Source organism: Cervus canadensis, chromosome 30 (genome assembly GCF_019320065.1).
Source record: "Cervus canadensis isolate Bull #8, Minnesota chromosome 30, ASM1932006v1, whole genome shotgun sequence".
NCBI classification, from domain to species: domain Eukaryota; kingdom Metazoa; phylum Chordata; class Mammalia; order Artiodactyla; family Cervidae; genus Cervus; species Cervus canadensis.
In genome coordinates this window covers 12,406,001-12,426,585 of record NC_057415.1, presented here as the reverse complement: position 1 = coordinate 12,426,585, position 20,585 = coordinate 12,406,001, and the positions used below count along the sequence as shown (strand labels likewise).

Below are 20,585 nucleotides of genomic sequence, written 5' to 3'. Positions count from 1 at the left end.
ATATTGCTGTAGAACTGAGATGTTGTATCAGCCTTTTAATGCCATTTTCCTTAAGGAAAACTGCAAACTTTTGTAAGTATTAATTTTTTATACATTTATGGTAGGTATTTCATAAATTTAATATTTAATAAATGGTTTTGACAAATGGATGTTTTAGCAGCAGCATACTTGAACATGTGTATTTTTTGGTATGGCATATCTGAGTATATGTAAGTGCCGTGTCTTTCATTGTTGAAGATCTGGGTGATATAAATTTTTGATTTATTATTATAATTAGTAACTTTTTAAAAGTTTTGCTTTTGTAGAAAGAATTTGCTATTTGAAAGTTATGACACTGACTCTAAATCAAGGATTTATATCATAATGCTTTCATGCTTGTTTTTTTCTTGATAGACTGCTGTGTCAGTGATGAGTTAGTTATTGTAAAATATAAAACTAAAAATAAATATGCTTAATTATATAATGCAAGATTAAGAATTTGTCTATAGAAAGGCATATAGTCATTCAAGGTTTTTTAAAATAAAACTATTGGCTTTGTGTTGGTTCTTTTTCTAGAACTTAGACTTTTAAAATATTGATTTTTGTCTAAATTTTATGTACTGATTTATTTATTTATTTTTTTCCCTTTTTAAAAATATGATGGTTCTTTTTTTCTATCTTTTTTTTTTCATTTATTTTTATTAGTTGGAGGCTAATTACAATATTGTAGTGGTTTTTGCATATAATAATGAATTTTGGTCAAACTTCTTTATGATTTCAGAACAAAAATTGCCCAAGATATTGAGAGGCTAATACATCAGAGTGATATCATAGATCGAGTGGTATATGACTTAGATAACCCAAAGTAAGTCTCATTTTTGTGTTTTAGTTTTGTTGGTTTTATTCTTATCTTAAAATTTCAGTGTTCTTTTAAAAGACAAAGAAATATAGTTAACTTCCACCTAGTTAAGCCTCACTCTATTTTTATCTTTTAGCAGAGATGTAATGGTAATATAAATCATGTTTATTTAGTTAAATTGAGTATGCTACAAATTTAGTTTTTCTTATGTGGGCTTTTAATGGGTTTAATAAGGGAAACATCACAAACTGATGCTTTGTTTTTAAACACTGAAACTACCTCCACTTAAGATAATGGAGATTTCATACCAATGCTGCAGTTTTGTCCTGTAATACTGAGCCTTCCTCTCCTTAGGACAACAAATTACCATCCCCTTTAGAAGGAAAATATGCTTGCTGTTTTTCGACAGTCCCGACTTCTCACTTTTGTCTCTTACTGCTTACAATATGCTTCAGTCATTTTATGTTACTTGCCTGACTTTTGAAGCCATTGGTTTGTAATCCCTGGTGGCCCAGTGGGTAAAGAATCTACCTGCAGTGCAGGAGACTGGGTTTTGATTCCTGAGTCTGGAAGATCCCCTGGAGAAGGAAATGGCAAGTCACTCCAGTATTTTTGCCTGGAAAACCCCATGGACAGAGGAGCCTGGTGGGCTATAGTTCATGGGATTTTAAGAGTTGGACATGACTTGGCGATTAAACCACAACAATGTTTTAGTGTAATTTCCAATTTAGAGTTATCACTGGTGCCATTGCGTTTAATGATTTTGTTGTTGTTGTTGATTCAGTCACATCTGACTCTTCATGACCCGATGGACTGCCTCACGCCAGGCTTCCCTGTCGTTCACCACCTCCCAGAGCTTGTTCAAACTCATGTCCATTGAGTCAGTGATGCCATCCAGCCGTCTCATCCTCTGTCGTCCCCTTCTCCTCCTGCCTTCAATCTTTCCCAGTATTAGGGTCTTTTCTAATGAGTCAGCTCTTCACATCAGGTGGCCAAAGTACTGGAGTTTCAGCTTCAGCATCAGTCCTTCCAATGACCGATGAGACCCAGGGCTGATCTCCTTTAGGATGGACTGGTTGGATCTCCTTGCAGTTCAAGGGACTCTCAAGAGTCTTCTCCAACACCACAGTTCGAAAGCATCAGTTCTTCGGCATCCAGCCTTCCATTACGGTCCAACTCTCATATCTATACATAATTAAACTTCTCATTACTGGAGATAAATGATTTAATAGTAGTCATATTCATCATTTTTGTTTTCATTTATTTACTTATATATAATTCATTAGGTGCCATTGCATTTGTCTCCAGTAATGAGAACTTTAATCAGCCCACGAGTGGGTTTTCCCTTTCTCTCCTTCAACATTCTAATATTTTGGAGAGATTTTATATTTCATTAGTCTTATTTGGAGGAAATAAAACATTTAAAAAGATTTTTGTTAAGAGTCAGGGTAAAGTTATGTCAGAACTAATGACTGAATTTGAAATAACATTCTCAAAAATAAAAAACAAATCTGTTCATAATTTCTTAGTTATTTCAATGTTTTTAATTCTGTGTTAGACCAGACAAATGTGGTAACACAGAACCTCAAGAACTCTTGAGTGTAGCATATTCTTGTTGTTTAGTTGCTCAGTCATGTCCGACTCTGTGCGACCCTGTGGACTGTAGCCCGCCAGGATCCTCTGTCCATGGAATTCTCCAGGCAAGAATAGTGGAGTGGTTTGCCATTTCCTCCTCCAGGAGACCTTCCAGACTCAGGGAAGTGTCGCATGCCAGTGCTATTTCTAACTGAAATGACTTTGGACAAAAGCATTGGTCTTCTGGGAGTCTTCATTTTCCCCCATTAGAATGTAAGCTCTAGAAGAGCAAGAATTTGTGTTCAGTCAGGGAAATAAATGACTAAAACAGTATCTGGCACCTAGTAGGAGCTCAATAAATACTTGCTAAAGTAAGCAATATGTAAAATGAGAATAATACTTCCACCTTTTGGGTACTAATTAGATTAGATAATAGATAATGAAGCTCTCTAAATTAAAAAAACAGTTTTACCTGAGAACTGCATAGTTTCTAGAATTATGGTACTCAATACAAGTCATATACACTTTAAAAAATAACTGGTCTTTTCCATAAGATTACTAATATTTAGAAATGGTATCTAATGAGATGAAACTTTTTGTGATTAATATTCACTATATAATTGTGGGGGAAATCTCTACTTGTAACTGTAATATTTTATTCTGTAAATATTAGCCAGAGTTTGTAGTTTGTTGTGTTGATTTTGTTTTTTGGCTTAAAAATAATGAGGAGGGTGAGCGAGCAATAATGGTGCATTTTTAATCTATAGTGTAGTTTTGTTTTTGCTCACTTGTTTAAATGCTATGCATTTTTTATTCTTACTTTAAAATTTTATTTAGCTATACCATTCCAGAAGAAGCAGATGTTTTGAAGTTTAACTCCAAATTTGAATCTGGGAATCTGCGTAAAGTAATTCAAATTAGAAAGTAAGTCATTAAAATTCTTCTCATTTTGTTTGTGTACAGATATTTTCCTAATTTTCATCAAGTTTGTTTATTTTCTATTTTCAGAAATGAATATGACCTTATTCTGAACTCAGACATAAATAGCAATCATTATCATCAGTGGTTTTACTTTGAAGTCAGTGGAATGCGACCAAGTATTGCTTATAGGTTCAACATCATTAACTGTGAAAAGTCCAACAGTCAGTTTAATTATGGTAAGACAACATTTCATCCAAATTGAATACAACTGAAGATTTATTACATATGCTACTTAGAATAGAGTTTTTAATGAAGTCTGTTCATCCAGAAGAGAATTACATGAAGCAATCTCTTTTTTAACTTTTTTATTTTGAATAGAGGCATAAAAAGTTAAAAGAGTTGTAGAAGCTGCAGAAAAGTTCCATGCTTTCTTCACCAGGTTTCCTCTAATGGTTACGTCCTACGTAACTGTACTAGAATGCCAAAACCAGGGTTTGACGTTGGCACAGTGTGGGTGTATAATTCTGTGCATTTTTATTACATTTGTAGATTCTTATTATTGTCACCACAACTAGGGTAGAGAATTCTTTCAGTACTGTCAAGCCTGTGCTACTCCTTTAGAGTTCACCCTTCAGTTGTAGTTTTCTGTAAATTTTAAAATCTAATTGAAGAAGTTTCCTTTTATTACTAGTTTACTGAGAGTTTTTGTTACAAATGGGTATTAAATTTTGACACATGCTTTTTTTCATCAAATGATTTGATCATGTGATTTTTCTTCTTTAGCCTGTCAGAATGGCATGTTACATTAATTTACTTTTGAATACTGAACCAGCCTTTTTTTATCTGTGAACTGAATTAAATATGTGAATTATACTCATTGTATATAATTGCTAATGTTTTATTAAGAATTTTTAAATTTCTATTCAAGAGGTATATTGAGATATATATATATATACACACACATATATATATGTTTTTTGGTATCATATCTGATTTTGGCATATCATGGTAACAATGACTTCTAAAACTAGTTGAGTAATACTCCCTCCTCTTATTTTATGGAAGAGCTTGTGCATATTTGGTGTTAATTCTTAAATGCTTGGTAGAATTCTCAGGAGAAATCATCTGGGCCAGGAGATTTCTTATTTGGTACTCTTTTAAATTAGAGATTAAATTTCTTCTCTAATAGTTTTAGGACTACTCGGATTATCTATTTCGCCTTGAGTGAGTTATAGTAGTTTGTTCTTTATAGGAATTGATCAGTTTCTTCTAAATTTTCAAATGTGTATGTAAAGTTGTTCATAGTATTTTCTTACTGTCTTTAATATCTTCAGGGTCTCTAGTGATATCCTATATTTAATTCCTGACAATAGTAACTTGTGTCTTGTCTTTATTTTTCTTGGTGTTTTGTTGATATTTTAAAGAACCAGCTTTTTGTTTCACTGTTTTTCTCTACTGTTTTTCTCATGAGGCAGTTTTTAAAAACTCTAGGGCTGTACCAGCAAAAAAGCTATATTTATAGCATCATTTAAGGCTTTATACTTATTAGTACTTTAGTAGATGTCAAACTTGGGGTTATTTGCCAAGGCATCAGGTTTTTATAGTCAGGTATTATTTCAATGGAAGATTATTTAATTGTATAAACTTAATATCAGTAATTGAAAATTAAGCCATCCAGTTTTAAGTATTTATTTGATGATAATTTTGTGTAAAAAATTTTTTTTTCTGGTGTATGGAGATTGAAGAGCTTAAACAGCTAAGGCATGACATGCTATATTATCTGTTTCAGATAAATGTTCTAAAATGTTAAAAGCATGAATATGATGATACTCTATAAGGGGACATTTCTGAAAATTGAAGCTTTCAAGATTTGATTCTTCCCAATTGTCATTATTTATATGGAAAACAGAAAACTGTATTCTCCAGATAATTATTTTACATACATAGGATAAAGCTTTAGTCAGATTCACTATTTAATGTAATAATTATGGGAAGATAAGGCTCATAATATCTGGTTTAGTTATAAACATTATTTTAAAGTTTTAAAAATGTTTTAAGTAATCTAATTTTAAATGATGTATTCTTATAAAAATATATTTTGCCTAAGGATTCAGTGGTTATATTGACTTACCTGAATAGTGATATGAGTATTCTTGATAAAATCTTGTTTTATTTTTTTACTTTTGGGTAGGACTGCTAATCATCGAATGTCCTATTTTTTAGAAACATTTGTTGACCTTAAACTTTCATATAACTTAAAAAATTAACCTTAATTGAAAAATCATTCAAAATAATACCAAAATAAGTAAAGAATCTTATGTTTTCTCTATTTAACTTATAAATATTCAATATAATACTAACAAAATATTTTACAGGAGTGAAGGACAATTATGAGTAAAATATAAAGGCATATTTATTCCAGAAATGATAGAGAATATTCAAGTACTAGTGCTATAGGTAGATGCTATCTTTACTATATTTATTTATTGACTTTTATAAAATAGTACACTAAGCTTTATTAAAATACTTTAATTTTTACAATTAAAAACATATTTTGGAGTGATATTTCTCTATTAAAAAAACTATTTCTGTGTGATAATTTCTTCCTTTAGTGTCGTTTTAAATTTAAAATGAATAAAATTCTGTAACTAAAACCAAGTCAAAACATTGAGACAGATGGCTGCTTTAGTTTTTAAGTTTCCCCTCCTTTTTACCCTTTGCCCACTGGGTATATTCTTGTTTGTATTGCTATTAATATATCATACTTTCCAAACTCACTTTGTAGAAAATCTGGAAAACAGAATGTTGTTAAGAAGAAAATTAAAAGCATCAACAATATATCATCCAAAAAAATAGTATTTTAATGTTTGTTGTTTCTTTCCAGCTTTTTTTAAATAATGCATTATGTGATCTTTCCATACACATAGTTATGTGTTTTTTAAAAAAATGCTCATAACCCACACAGTTTCATAACCTGCATCTTAACTAAACATTATATCACCATTATTTTTCTGGTCATTAAGCAAATACTCCTCTGAAGCATAGTTTAATGGATATCTTATAGAAGTTCTGTAGCTCATTTATCCAACTCTTCCTTTGTTAGACTTTTAAGCCATTTTTATTTTGATTCTAGTTTTACTGAGATTAATTGACCTACAGCTCTGTGTAAGTATAAACTGTACAGCACATGATCTGACTTACAAAGTGATTACAAAGCTTAGTGACCCTATTACGCCTTAGGTTGTATCTAATTATTTTCTACTTTAGCTACTACTGAGATGAACATTATTGTATTATACTAAATACCTGTGTGTGTAGTAATTTACTTACATATTCACAGAAGTGGAATTTCTTTATCTGTCTTCCAGCTCTAAGTATTTTTTTGTTTGTTTGTTTTTGTTTTTTGGATTATGAAACCGTGGATCATATGGGATCTACTATTCCAAATAAGGGAATATGGTAAAGTAAATAAACTTTAGAGAAGATTCTCTAAGAAGGAAATAGAAGATAAAATCCACTGTTTAGCATTTTGTTATCCATCCTTAATCTTACTCATATTCACATAATTTTGAAATTAAATTTTACCCTTTTATACATTTGGGTTAAAAATATGAAAAGTCATTATACACTGTTTTTAAACTACACAATATGTGGTAATAACATTTCACCATGCCATGAAACACCAGTACCAAAATCAGATTGATTGTATTCTTTGCAGCCAAAAATGGAGAAGCTCTATATGGGCAGCAAAAACAAGACCTGGAACTGACTGTGGCTCAGATCATGAGCTCCTTACTGCAAAATTCAGCTTTAAATTGAAGAAAGTAGGGAAAACCACTAGAATCCCTTATAGTTACACAGTGGAGGTGGCAAACAGATTCAAGGGATTAGATCTGATAGACAGGGTGCCTGAATAACTAGGAATGGAGTTCATAACATTGTACAGAAGGCAGTGACCAAAACCATCCTTCCCCCCCAAAAATGCAAGAAGGCAAAGTGGTTGTCTGAGGAGGCTGTGTAGCTGAGAAAAGAGGAGAAGCAAAAGGCAAAGGAGAAAGGGAAAGATATGCCCAACTGAATGCAGAATTCAGAGAATAACAAGAAAAGATAAGAAAGCCTTCTTAAATGAACAGTGTAGTGAAATAGAGGAAAACAATAGAACAGGAAAGGCTGGAGATCTCTCCAAGAAAATTTGAGATATCAAGGAAACACTTAATGCAAGGACGGACATGATAAGGGACAGAAAAGTTAAAAGGACCTAACAGAAGCAGAAGAGATTTAAGAATCGGTGGCAAGAATACAGAGAACTACAGAAGAAAAGTCATAATGACCTGGAAAACCACGATGGTGTGGTCACTCGTATAGAGCCAGACATCCTGGAGTGTGAAGTCATGTTGGCCTTAGGAAGTGTTGCTATGAACAAAGCTAGTGGAGGTGATGGAATTCCAGTTGAGCTATTTCAAATCCAGAAGATGATGCTGTGAAAGTGCTGCACTCAATATGTCAGCAAATTGGGAAAACTCAGCAGTGGCCACAGGACTGGAAAAGGTCAATTTTCTTTCCAGTCTCAAAGAAGGGCAATACCAGAGAATGTTTAAACTACCGCACAATTGCACTCATTTCACATGCTAGCAAGGTTATGCTTAAATTCCTTCAAGCTAGGCCACAGCAGCATGTGAAGTGAGAACTACCAAAGGTACAAACTGGGTTTCAAGGAGGCAGAGGAACCAGAGATCAAATTGCCAACATTTGTTGGATTGTGGAGAACACAAGGGAGTTCCAGAAAAATATCTACTTCTGCTTCACTGACTATGCTAAAGCCTTGACTTTGTGGATCACAACAAACTGGAAAATTCTTACAGAGATGGGAGTACCAGACTACTTACCTGTCTCCTGAGAAACCTGTATATGGGTCAAGAAGCAACAGTTAGAACTGGACATGGAACAACGGACTGGTTCTAAATTGGGAAAGGATTACATCAAGGCTGTATATTTTTATTAACTTCCATGCAGAGTACATCAATTAAAATGTCAGTCTGGATGAAGCACAAGCTGCAATCAAGATTGCCGGGAAAAATAACAAACATGATACCACTCTAATGGCGGAAAGTGAAGAGGAGCTAAAGAGCCTCTTGATGAGGGTGAAAGAGCAGAGTGAAAAGCTGGCTTGAAACTCAACATTAAAAAACTAAGATCATGGCAATTAGTCCCATCACTTCCTGGGAAATAGAAGGAAAGAGTGGAAGCAGTGACACCACAACTGTCATCAACTTCTGGGCCTCATGATACTCTGGGATTTGTTTGGGAGCTTTGTTATGTCGTGTTGCTCTAGCATCACTGCTGGAGAAGGAAATGGCAACCCGCTCCAGTGTTCTTGCCTGGAGAAGCCCAGGGACGGGGGAGCCTGGTGGGCTGCCGTCTGTGGGGTCGCAGAGTCGGACACGACTGAAGTGACTTAGCCCAGCAGCAGCAGCATCACTAGATTTTAATTGTTCTGATTTTGCAGTCTCGTGCACCATCCTTGTTGCTCTCATATCACTTTGTTTTTTAAGTTATTTTGACTTCATAAAATAGCTTAACATTCTGTAGTCTTTTTCAAAAACGATTTATACAGTTTTTTCTAACTTTATTTTTCATGAATATTTTTTCTCAGTATTATTCTGAATAATTTTATCAGACACCCCCAAATTTCCATTGCATAAACTTATAGAATAATGTGGAAGAAACTGGATTTCTTATATTAAATCTTGCCACTTAAGAACATGGTGTATACACACTGAGGAAACCAGATCTGAAAGAGACACGTGCACCCCAATGTTCATCGCAGCACTGTTTATAATAGCCAGGACATGGAAGCAACCTAGATGCCCATCAGCAGATGAATGGATAAGGAAGCTGTGGTACATATACACCATGGAATATTACTCAGCCATTAAAAAGAATTCATTTGAACCAGTCCTAATGAGATGGATGAAGCTGGAGCCCATTATACAGAGTGAAGTAAGCCAGAAAGATAAAGAACATTACAGCATACTAACACATATATATGGAATTTAGAAAGGTGATAACGATAACCCTATATGCAAAACAGAAAAAGAGACACAGAAATACAGAACAGACTTTTGAACTTTGTGGGAGAATGTGAGGGTGGGATATTTCAAAAGAACAGCATGTATACTATCTATGGTGAAACAGATCACCAGCCCAGGTGGGATGCATGAGACAAGTGCTCGGGCCTGGTGCACTGGGAAGACCCAGAGGAATCGGGTGGAGAGGGAGGTGGGAGGGGGGATCGGGATTGGGAATACATGTAAATCCATGGCTGATTCATATCAATGTATGACAAAACCCACTGGAAAAAAAAAATAATTAAAAAAAAAAAAGAACATGGTGTATATATTTTTTTTCTCAAGTTTTTTGTTCCCTCACCTAAATTTTTTAGTTTTCTTCTTGTAAGTTCTATACACTTCTTTTTACCTTTATTCTTAAGTATTTTGTGGTTTTTTTTTTTTTCCTGTTCTGAAAGAGTACTTCTGTTTTCAAGTTTGTCATTATTTAGAATTAAGGAAGCTGATGGGCTTCCCTGGTAGCTCAGCTGGTAAAGAATCTGCCTACAATGCAGGAGACTCTGGTTCAATTCTTGGGTTGGGAAGATCCCTTGGAGAAAGAGATAGGCTACCCACTCCCATTTTCTTGAGCTTCCCTGGTAGCTCAGACAGGAAGCTGAGGATTTTTATGTTTCCTTGAAAATCAAACTCTTTACTGAACTTTCTTATTAGCTCTCAGTGTTTCTCAGTTGATACTTTGAATTTTTTTGGTAGTTCCTTAGAATTTATTCTTCTCCCTAGTTACGTAATTAATTGTTTCATTGCTTTTGGCTAGATCATTGAGACTGTTTAAACTAAAGGAAGATTTTGGGCATGTTTTATTTGACTTTAATGTAAATGCTACTAGTATTTATATTATGTATGTTCGCTCTTGTTTTGAGATACATATTCTTTCTCCTACTAAAGAAACTTTATTTTTACTGATTTTTTAAAAATCAGAATTATTTTATTTCACTCTTTGCATTTATAGGAATGACTATATAATGTATAACCTATTAATGTGCTATATTAATTTTGCATCCTGCAACTTTCCTGACTTCATTGAAGAACTCTAGTAGTATTTTTAGTGGCATCTTTAAGATTTTCTACGTATAGTGTCATGGAATCTACAAACAATGAGTTTTACTTCCTCTTTTCCATTTCAAATTCCTTTTATTTTGTTATCTGACAGTTGTGGCTAGGACTTCTGATACTGTGTTGAATAAAAAGTGAGGAGAGCGGGTGTCCTTGTCTTCTTCCTTACCTCAGAGAAAATGCTTTCAGCTTTTTGTCATTGAGTATGGTGTTACGTGTAGGCTAATAATATATGGCCTTTATTATGTTGAGGTATGTTCCATCTATACCCCCCTCTGGAAAGACTTTATCATAAATGGATGTTGAATTTTATGAAAAGCTTCTTCTGCATCTTTTGAGATAAGCATATGGTTTTTATTCTTCAGTTTGTTGATATGATGTATCACACTGATTGATTTGTGGATATTGAACCATCCTTGGGCCAAATCCCTGGGCTAAATCTCAGTGGATTATGGTGTATGATCATTTTAACATATGGTTGGATTCAGTTTGCTAATATTTTGTTGAGGATTTTTGCATCTATGTTCGTCAGTGATAATAGCTTGTAATTTTCTTGTTGTGTGATCCCTTTGTCTTATTTTTCACGTCAGAGGGATGTTATCCTCGTATAATGAGTTCAGTTCTATTCCTTCCTCAGCAATTTTTGGCATAGTTTGAGAACAGTAGATCTTAACTCTTCTTTAAATGTTTGGCAGAATTCACTGGTGAAGTCATGTGGTCCAGGACTCTTGCTTGTTGGGAGTTTTAAAATTATTGATTCAATTTCATTATGGGTCTTGCTCTGTTTATGTCTTCTATTTCTTCCTGGTTCAGTCATGGGAAATTGTACATTTCTAGGAGTTTGTCCGTTTATGGAAGTTTGTCCATTTCTTCCAGCTTGTTTATTTTTTTGGCATATAGCTGTTCATCAGTCAGTCAGTCAGTTCAGTCGCTCAGTCGTGTCCAACTCTTTGTGACGCCATGAATCGCAGCACGCCAGGCCTCCCTGTCCATCACAAACTCCTGGAGTTTACTCAAACTCATATCCATTGAGTCGGTGATGCCATCCATCCATCTCATCCTCTGTCATCCCCTTCTCCTCCTGCCCCCAATCCCTCCCAGCATCAGGGCCTTTTCCAATGAGTCAACTCTTCGCATGAGGTGGCCAAAAGTATTAAGAGTTTCAGCTTCAGCATCAGTCCTTCCAATGAACACCCAGGACCCCATCTCCTTTAGGATGGGAGTCCAAGGGACTCTCAAGAGTCTTCTCCAACACCACAGTTCAAAAGCATCAATTTTTTGGTGCTCAGCTTCCTTCACAGTCCAACTCTCACATCCATACATGACCACTGGAAAAACCATAGCCTTGACTAGACGGGCCTTTGTTGGCAAAATAATGTCTCTGCTTTTTAATATGCTATCTAGGTTGGTCATAACTTTCCTTCCAAGGAGTAAGCGTCTTTTAATTTCATGGCTGTAGTCACCATCTGCAGTGATTTTGGAGCCCAAAAAAATCAAGTCTGACACTGTTTCCACTGTTTTCCCATCTATTTCCCATGAGGTAATGGGACCAGATGCCATGATCTTAGTTTTCTGAATGTTAAGCTTTAGGCCAACTTTTATAGTAATCTTCTTTTTTATTTCTGTGGAGTTGGTTGTAACTTCTCCCTTTTTTTTCCCCTTCACTTATTCATTTCGGCCTTCTTTTTTTTGCTTGATGAATCTGCATAATGGTTAATCAATTTTATCTTTTCAGAGAACTAGCTTTTAGTTTCATTGATCTTTTCTAATTTTTTAGCCTCTATTTTCTTCTTTTTTGATTTTGTAATTTATTTTCTTCTACTAACTTTGTGTTTTGTTTGTTCTTTTTCCTTTAGATGTAAGGTTGGGTTATTTTTAAGTTTAAAGTTAGATTGTTTGAGATATTTTTCTTGTTCCTGAGGTAAATATATTAATTTAAAATTCTTAGAACTGCTTTTGCTGCATCAGTTAGACTTTGGCTCTATTTTGTTTTTCTTTTCATTTGTCTTTGTTTTTGTTTGTATCTTTGGTGATTCATTGGTTATTTAGGAGTATATTGTTTGGTTTCCATCTCTTTGTGGTTTTTGCAGGGTTTTTTTCTTGGTAGTCTCATAGCATTGTGGTCATGACAAAAGGGTGATGTGCTTTCAGTTTTGTTAAATTTACTATGGCCTGCTTTGTGGCCTAGCATGAGATCTACCCTAGAGAATGTTCCAGCTGCACTTGAAAAGAATGTGTTATCTGCTGCTTTTGGATGGAGTGTTCTATATATATCTATTATGTTCATCTGGTTTAATGTGTCATTTAAGTCCAGTGTTTTCTTATTTATTTTCTGTCTGGATGATCTTTCCATTGATATCTGTTAATATTTACCCTGTGTGTTTAGCTGCTCCTAAGTTGTGTGCATATGTGTTTGTAATTGTTATATTTTCTTCTAGGATTGATCCCTTGATCACTATGTAATGTTCTTCTTTGTCTTTTTTGGCACTGTCTTTGTTTTTAAAGTCTATTTCGTCTCATACAAGTATTGCTGCTACTGCTAAGTCACTTCAGTCGTGTCCAACTCTGTGTGACCCCATCCCTGGGATTCTCCAGGCAAGAACACTGGAGTGGGTTGCCATTTCCTTCTCCAATGCATAAAGGTGAAAAGTGAAAGTGAAGTCACTCAGCCATGTCCGACTCTTCGCGACCCCATGGACTGCAGCCTACCAGGCTCCTCCGTCCAAGGGATTTTCCAGGCAAGAGTACTAGAGTAGGGTGCCATTGGCTTCTCCAACAAGTATTGCTACACTGCCTTTATTTTGGTTTCCATTTGCATAGAATACCTTTTTCCATTCCCTCACTTTCAGTCTGTGTGTGTCTTTGGATATGAAGTGAGTCTCTTGTAGGTGACATATATTGTTGCCATATAATGGGTCTTGTTTTTGCACCATTCAGCTGCTCTCTGTCTTTTGATTGGAGACTTTGTTCTGTTTATATTTAAAGTAATTATTGATATGTATATACTTATTGCCATTTTGTTAACTGTTTGAGGGTTGTTTTTGTAGGTCTTTTTTGTTTTGTTGTTTATTCTCTTCTGTGATTTAATGACTATCTGTAGTATTATGTTTGGCTTCCTTTCTCTTTTGTGTGTATATCTATTATAGATTTTGTTTTGTTGTTACCATGAGGCTTATATGTAGCAATCTATATTTATATACATGATTATTTAGATTGGTTATATCTTAATTTCAAATGCATTTTAACAACCCTGCATTTGTATTCTTTTCTCCTCAAAATTATCATTTTTGATATCATATTTTGTATCTGTTTGTTTTGTGTGTTCCTTTACTGCTTATTGTGGATATAGGTTGATTTTACCGCTTTTGTTTTTTAACCTTTCTACTTGCTCTGAACATGTCTGTCCTACTACCTTTACTTTATGTTTGCCTTTACTGATGAGTTTTTTCTTCTAGTAATTTTCTTATTTCTAGTTGTGGCTTTTTCTTTTTCACTTAGCAAAGTCCTTTTAACATTCCTTATAAAACTGGTTTGTTGGTGCTGAACTCTTTTAGCTATTTCTTGTCTGTAAAACTTTTGATCTCTCCATCAAATCTGAATGAGAGCCTTTCTAGCTAGAGTATTCTTGATTGTAGGTTTTTCTCTTTCATCATTTTAAATATTTCATGCCAAACTCTTCTGGTCTGCAGGGTTTTTGCTGAAAAGTCAGCTGATAGCCTTATGGGAGTAACCTGTTGCTTTTTCCTTGCTTCTTGTGTGGTCCTCCTTGTGTTGATTCTTTTTGGGACTTTTTGTGGCTTCTGGACCTGAGTATCTGTATCCTTTCCCTGTTAGGGTGGTTTTTAGCTATTATTTCTTCAAATATGTTATTTGCCCCTTTCTGTCTTTTCCTTTTTATATCCCTATAATGTGTGTGCTTGATGTTGCCCCAGAGGTATCAGATGGTCCTTATTTCTTTTTATCCTTCTTTTCTGTTCAGCTTCAGTGATTTCCACTACTTTGTCTTCCAGGTTGCTGATCTACTCTTCTGTATCATTTAGTCTGCTGTTGACTCCTTATATTGTAATTTTTATTTTATTTATTATATTCTTCATCTTTGTTTGGTTGTTATTTATATTTTCAAGCTCTTTGTTAAAAACCTTTGTAATTTCTTATTCTGTGCATCTCTTCTCCTCCTGAGTTCTTTCATCATCATTATGATCATTACCTTGAACTCTTTTTTGGGTAGATTGCCTATATTTACCTCACTTAGTTCTGGGATTTTATCCTATTCCTTCATTTGAAACATGTTCCTCTGTCACCTCATTTGCCCAAGTTTCTGTTTTTATGTATCCGGTATGTTGGTTATGTTTCCGGACCTTGGAAAAGTACCCTTTTGTAGGAGACATTTTGTGTGTTCTAGCAGCAGACTTCTCTCTGGTCACTAGAGCTATGTGCTCTAGAGATGCCTCCCGTGTGGGCTTTTTGAGTCCTTCTGTGGTGCTGGGCTGACCACTGTGGGTGGTATGGTAGGTGTAGCTGGCCCCTGGTCTCATTGGTTGCCAGGCCCTGCCTTGTGCAGAGACTGCTAGCCACTGATTGGTGGGGCTGGATCCTGAAATAGCTGGCTGTGGAACCCGAGGGGTCCCAGGGCTCGTGCTGGCTCACTAGTGGTCAGAGTTGGGGTCTAGGAGATCCTGGGGCTGGTACTCACTCAGTGGTGGCTGAAGCCAGGGCTTGGAGCTGATGTGTGCTGTGGGGCCATCTCTGGTCGGCATATGCATGTCTGGGGCAGCTTTTTTGGTTCAGGGGTGCTTAAGGCAGCCTGCCTATTGGTGGGCGGGGGTATGTCTTAGCTCAGTTAGTTGCTTGGCCTCTGGTGTCCCAGAAGTGATGTCTGTAGACTGTTGAGTCCTGGGACTAATAAGCTAGAGGGAGAATTCCACAATGATACTTGCCAGCACCAGTGTCTTCCTGGTAGAATGAGCACCCGAAAATTGCTGCCCCCAATGTATGTGTCCTTAGAATGAGCTCCAGTTGCCTCTTGTATCTCTGGGAGACTTCCCAAGATCAGCAGTTGGGTCTGTCCCAGGGTTTTTTCAGACGACTGCTTTTTCCCTGGATCCTGGAACATGTGAGATTTTGCGTACATCCTTCAGGAGTACAGTCTGTTTTCCACAGCCCTCCAATCCCCCTGAATTTAAGCCCTACTAGGCTTCAAAGCCAGACATTCTTGAAGCTTGTTTCCTGGTGCAGGATCACTGGGCTCAGGAGCCTGATATGGGGCTCAGACCCCTTTCTCCTTGGGGAGAACCTCTGCAGGTGCAGTCTTCTGTTTGCGAATTGTTCACTGAGGGGCATGGACCTTAACTATACCATGACTTTGCCCCTCCTACATATCTCGTTCCTCTGCTTCTTTATATCTTTAGTTGTAGAAGATCTTTTCTGGTAGGCTTTGGTCTTTTTCATCAGTGGTTATGCAAATAGTTTTGATTTTGGTGTGCTTCTGAGAAGAGGTGTGTGAACTCAGGGCCTTTCAGTTCTGCCATGTTGGGAACTCTCCTGCAAGCATTTAGGTTTTCAATTTTTTTTTTTATACAACTTAATTCCATACCCTCTCCCCTCCAGATTTTGATACTAAGACCTCCTTGTTATTTTATAGGTGGCTTCTAATTGGGTGTGATTTTGATACCCTTGTTGGCCCAGTAATTGCTTAGAAAAGGGTTCGTTACATTTTTAGTTGGTTATTTTGGTTATGATTTTTGTCATTGCATTCAAGTTTTAATCAGTTTTGTTTGTAGATGTGAAATTTATGATTTGGGGTAATTTTATGGCTTAACATCTGATCAGTGTTAGTGTTCATGGGTTCTTGGAAAAGACGTATTCTCTGTTGGCAAAATAATTTTAAGATAAATTGTTAAATTTATTGTTATAAACCTGTTTATTCAGTTTTATGTATCCTTTTTAGTTTTTATATTGTCTGTTTGCTTAAGAAAGCTAAACAGCCTTTCACTTCTACTGTGTTTCTGTCAGTGTGGTAATTTAGTCGCTAAGTCATGTCTGACTCTTCTGACGCCATGGATTGTAGCCCGCTATACTCTTCTGTCTATGGAATTTCCCAGGCAAGAACACTGGAGTGGGTTGCCATTTCCTTCTCCAGGGCATCCTCTTGATCCAAGGATCGAACCCATGTCTCCTGCATTGCAGATGAATTCTTTTACCACAGAGCCACCAGAGAAGCCCCTTTTCCGTCAACTTAAAAAAATGTTGCTTTCTATTTTAATGCTCTGGCATTTGGCACATAGACTTTTATAACTTTTCCATGTTCTTTTTGTGTTTTGTGTATACCTGTTGGTGGTAAAGAACCCACCTGCCAGTGCAGAAGACTCAGGAGACGTGGGTTTGATCCCTGGGTGGGACAGATACCCCGAAGAAGGAAATGGTGACCCACTCAAGTGTTTTTGCCTAGAGAATTCCGTGAACAGAGGAGCCTGCTGGACTACAATCTGTGGGGTTGCAAAGAATTGGATGCAACTGAACACACACATGCACATTAACAGTATAAAACAGTCACATTTATTCTATTCCTTATCTTTGGCCTAGAATTATACTTACAATTATATTGGTTTGAATTTGATGCATCTTTGCTCATTATTTTTGTAAATAGAGGTTGCATTTTGTTGTTTGACCCTTGCCTTTTAATATGTAATTTTGACCTATTTAAGGTTCTTATAATTGATTTTTTTAATGTTTTCTATTTTTATTCATTATATTCTTCATGTGTTATTCTTCAAGAGCCATCACAGTATAGTATAACACTTCTTTTAGCTGTGCAAAACCAAAATATGTATTTGAAAATAGATTGTGAGGCATATTCTGAACTGGATTTCTCTCAGTCCTGCTCCATCTGCCTTAAGATTAGTAGAGATTCCTCCCAGATTCTGACAGGACGTTATCTGTTGCCAGTCTTCTTTTATTTTCCTATACTTGTAAGTACTTAACTAGGACGTTGGTAGAAGCTATAGAAAGAGCTGTTTGGTAGATGTAATTTTTAAATGAACCCTAATACTAGTTTTGTTAGATTAGTGCAACATACAGCAAATCTTGGTTTGCCTGGTTTCAATAGAGTTAGAAGGAAGAGACCAACATTTAATAAATGAGAATTCAGCGTTTTAAGAAACGATAATTAGCTATGTAATTAATTGTCATGAGATTCATATTGAATTCACTTCAGGGATGGTAATGATGGCTGAAAATATTTGCAGTGGAAACGTCTTCAGCTGGAAGAATGTAGTTGATTGCCATGCATGATTGAAGTCAGGAAGTTAACTAGGAGATTGTAAGTTTCTTTTGTTCTTTGTTGAGACATGCAGCTTGGGGGAGTGTTTAAACGTTGGGTTCTTCTAGCAGGTACGCCCAGTGGAGGTCTTGCTCTTTGTCAGTAGGTCCCTCGAAAAAGGGCAGAATTAGTTTCTTTTGTTTCACAAGTTGCCTTTTTCTTGGAGAATTTTTATGTGATTATATTAAATACTTAGTTTTCTTAGTTTTAGTTTTCTTTCAGTGGGTGATCTTATTTGTGAATTTGTGTTTATGAATTTATATCACTGTATACACTGACAGCCATTGTAATCCGTCTCTCTCCCTTCCACTGACCTTACTCAAGAAGGGCTTGCCCAAATTAACACTAGATGGCAGTCTTGTGTTTTAGTAATTCAGAGAGCTGTACTCACAGGCTCCCTCTTTCTCTCCCTGCCCTTCCTCCCCAGTATCTCCAAAGTATATGAAGATTTTTAACCACTCCCTTATATAAATTGAACATATATGCAACCAGGCAGCAAAAAAGAATCTTGGAGTCAACTCTAGCATTCCCATCTTGCTCATGTTAGTTAATTCCATACTTGGAAGTTGAGCTGAGCTTTCTGTTGACTTTTTGTTCCCTGACTCCCCATATAGGATTAGTCAGTCCCGTCAATAAATGTTGCTTGTCATTTTCTCCTTTAGGGCACTCTTCAGGGTTCTACATTGTTTTTGTATGTGGCTGATTGATACCTTTCCTCACTGCGTACCCCTCCCCCGCTAAATTGTGTTTCACAAGATCAGGAACAGTATCTCTGTTGCTGGCCTTTGTATTTATAGTAAGGCATTTTGTAGATGTTCAGTAAGTATTTGTTAAATAAATGAGGTAATGGATGAATGAACTATGGAGATCCTATTAGGAACTTAAAATGACATGCACGAACATATGTCAAGGAGGCTCTAGTTCAAAGATCATCGTTTTCTAAATATTTTATTTTGAAATAGTTTCAAACTTACTGAAAAGTTGTATCCTTTATCTACATGTTGGACTTCAAAAATGATGCCTCATCATTCTAAAACACTTTCAGTGTATTTTATGCATGGCATTTTTCTATATAACTGTGGGAAAGCTGTCAACATCAGGAAATTATCATTGATATATGAACCCCATCTAATCTTTAGACCCTCATTTAAGTTTTCACCTGTTTTCTCATCAGTGGCCTTAATAGCACAAAAATTCAGCTCAAACCACTTATTGTATTTAGTTGTCAAGTCTCTTTAGACTATTTTAGTCAGGAACAGTTTGCGGTCTTTAATGTTCATGACCTTGGCACTTTGGAAAATGAAAGCACTTACTTTGTAGAGTGGTTGTCAGTTTGGAGATGTCTCACGTTCCTCATGACTTGATTTAAGTCAGGCATTTGTGGTGGAGGCATCACAGTAGTGTTGTTGTATGTTGGTGGCCCAGGATTTTGTTTTATTGTTGATAGTAATAATTTAATCACCTGATTCAGTTGCTGTCTACCAGACTTTTCCATTGTAAAGTCACCTTTTTTCTCTTTGTAATCAGTAAGTATTCTGCATGTTAATATCAGTATAGAGTTGTTTCCTGTTTACTCAGTGGGCTGTAATTTGCTGCTATCAGTATTTATTTTGGTGTTTCAGCTGCCCAGGATTTGGCCATTGTGATCCCTTGGGTTGTGTGTTCTATTGACATGTCCCTGTCATTCTTTATGGGCGTTCTTGTGTTTTGGCATAAGATGCCCAGGGCTTATTTTACCTTTGTTTGCCCCAGCCTAGAAGCAGTCATTTCTTCAAAGAGCCCTGATTTGTTTTAGTGGAGAATAATATTTTAAAAATAAGATCTGTGTGCCTAGTGTGTACATTGTTACTGGACCCGTCCATGGACAGAGCTGGGGAACAAAAATTTGTATATACAAGCATTTATGTAGAAATTTTCCTTGGTAGTAATTTATAGTATGTATATGTTTATTTTTGTGCATGCATAGTGTGTACTTTATTATTGGACCTGTCCATGGAAGGAGCTGGGGAACATCTATTTGTATATACAAGCATTTATGTAGAAATTTTCCTTGGTAGTAATTTATAGTATGTATATGTTTATTTTTGTGCATGCATAGTGTGTACATTATTATTGGACCTGTCCATGGAAGGAGCTGGGGAACATGTATTTGTATATACAAGCATTTATGTAGAAATTTTCCTTGGTAGTAATTTATAGTATGTATATGTTTATTTTTGTGCATGCATAGTGTGTACTTTATTATTGGACCTGTCCATGGAAGGAGCTGGGGAACATGTATTTGTATATACAAGCATTTATGTAGAAATTTTCCTTGGTAGTAATTTATAGTATGTATATGTTTATTTTTGTGCATGCATAGTGTGTACTTTATTATTGGACCTGTCCATGGAAGGAGCTGGGGAACATCTATTTGTATATACAAGCATTTATGTAGAAATTTTCCTTGGTAGTAATTTATAGTATGTATATGTTTATTTTTGTGCATGCATAGTATGTACACTATTATTGGACCTGTCCATGGAAGGAGCTGGGGAACATATATTTGTATATACAAGCATGTATGTAGAAATTTTCATCAGTAGTAATGTATAGCATGTGTATGTTTATTTCTGTATGTGTATGTTATGCTCATACACACATTTGCGTACACATAGTATCTCCATGAGTTCACACTGATACCTTCAGTTGCACAGGTTTTATTCTAGTTTTCTTTCCATATTTTCAGCTTCGTTCTCCAAAATGGAGAATT

At 35.7% G+C, this 20,585-nt stretch overlaps 1 protein-coding gene across 3 annotated transcripts in view; it reads left to right on the top strand.

Annotated features, from left to right (window-relative positions):
- AGTPBP1 (ATP/GTP binding carboxypeptidase 1) overlaps positions 1–20,585 on the top strand; it is a 182,236-nt gene that overhangs the window by 119,235 nt on the left and 42,416 nt on the right. For all 3 annotated transcript variants that reach the window (XM_043453279.1, XM_043453281.1, XM_043453282.1), the window contains 3 exons: positions 761–844; positions 3,251–3,337; positions 3,422–3,570. In XM_043453279.1, the coding sequence (XP_043309214.1) occupies positions 761–844; positions 3,251–3,337; positions 3,422–3,570 (320 nt within the window). The remainder of the gene's footprint in view (positions 1–760; positions 845–3,250; positions 3,338–3,421; positions 3,571–20,585) is intronic.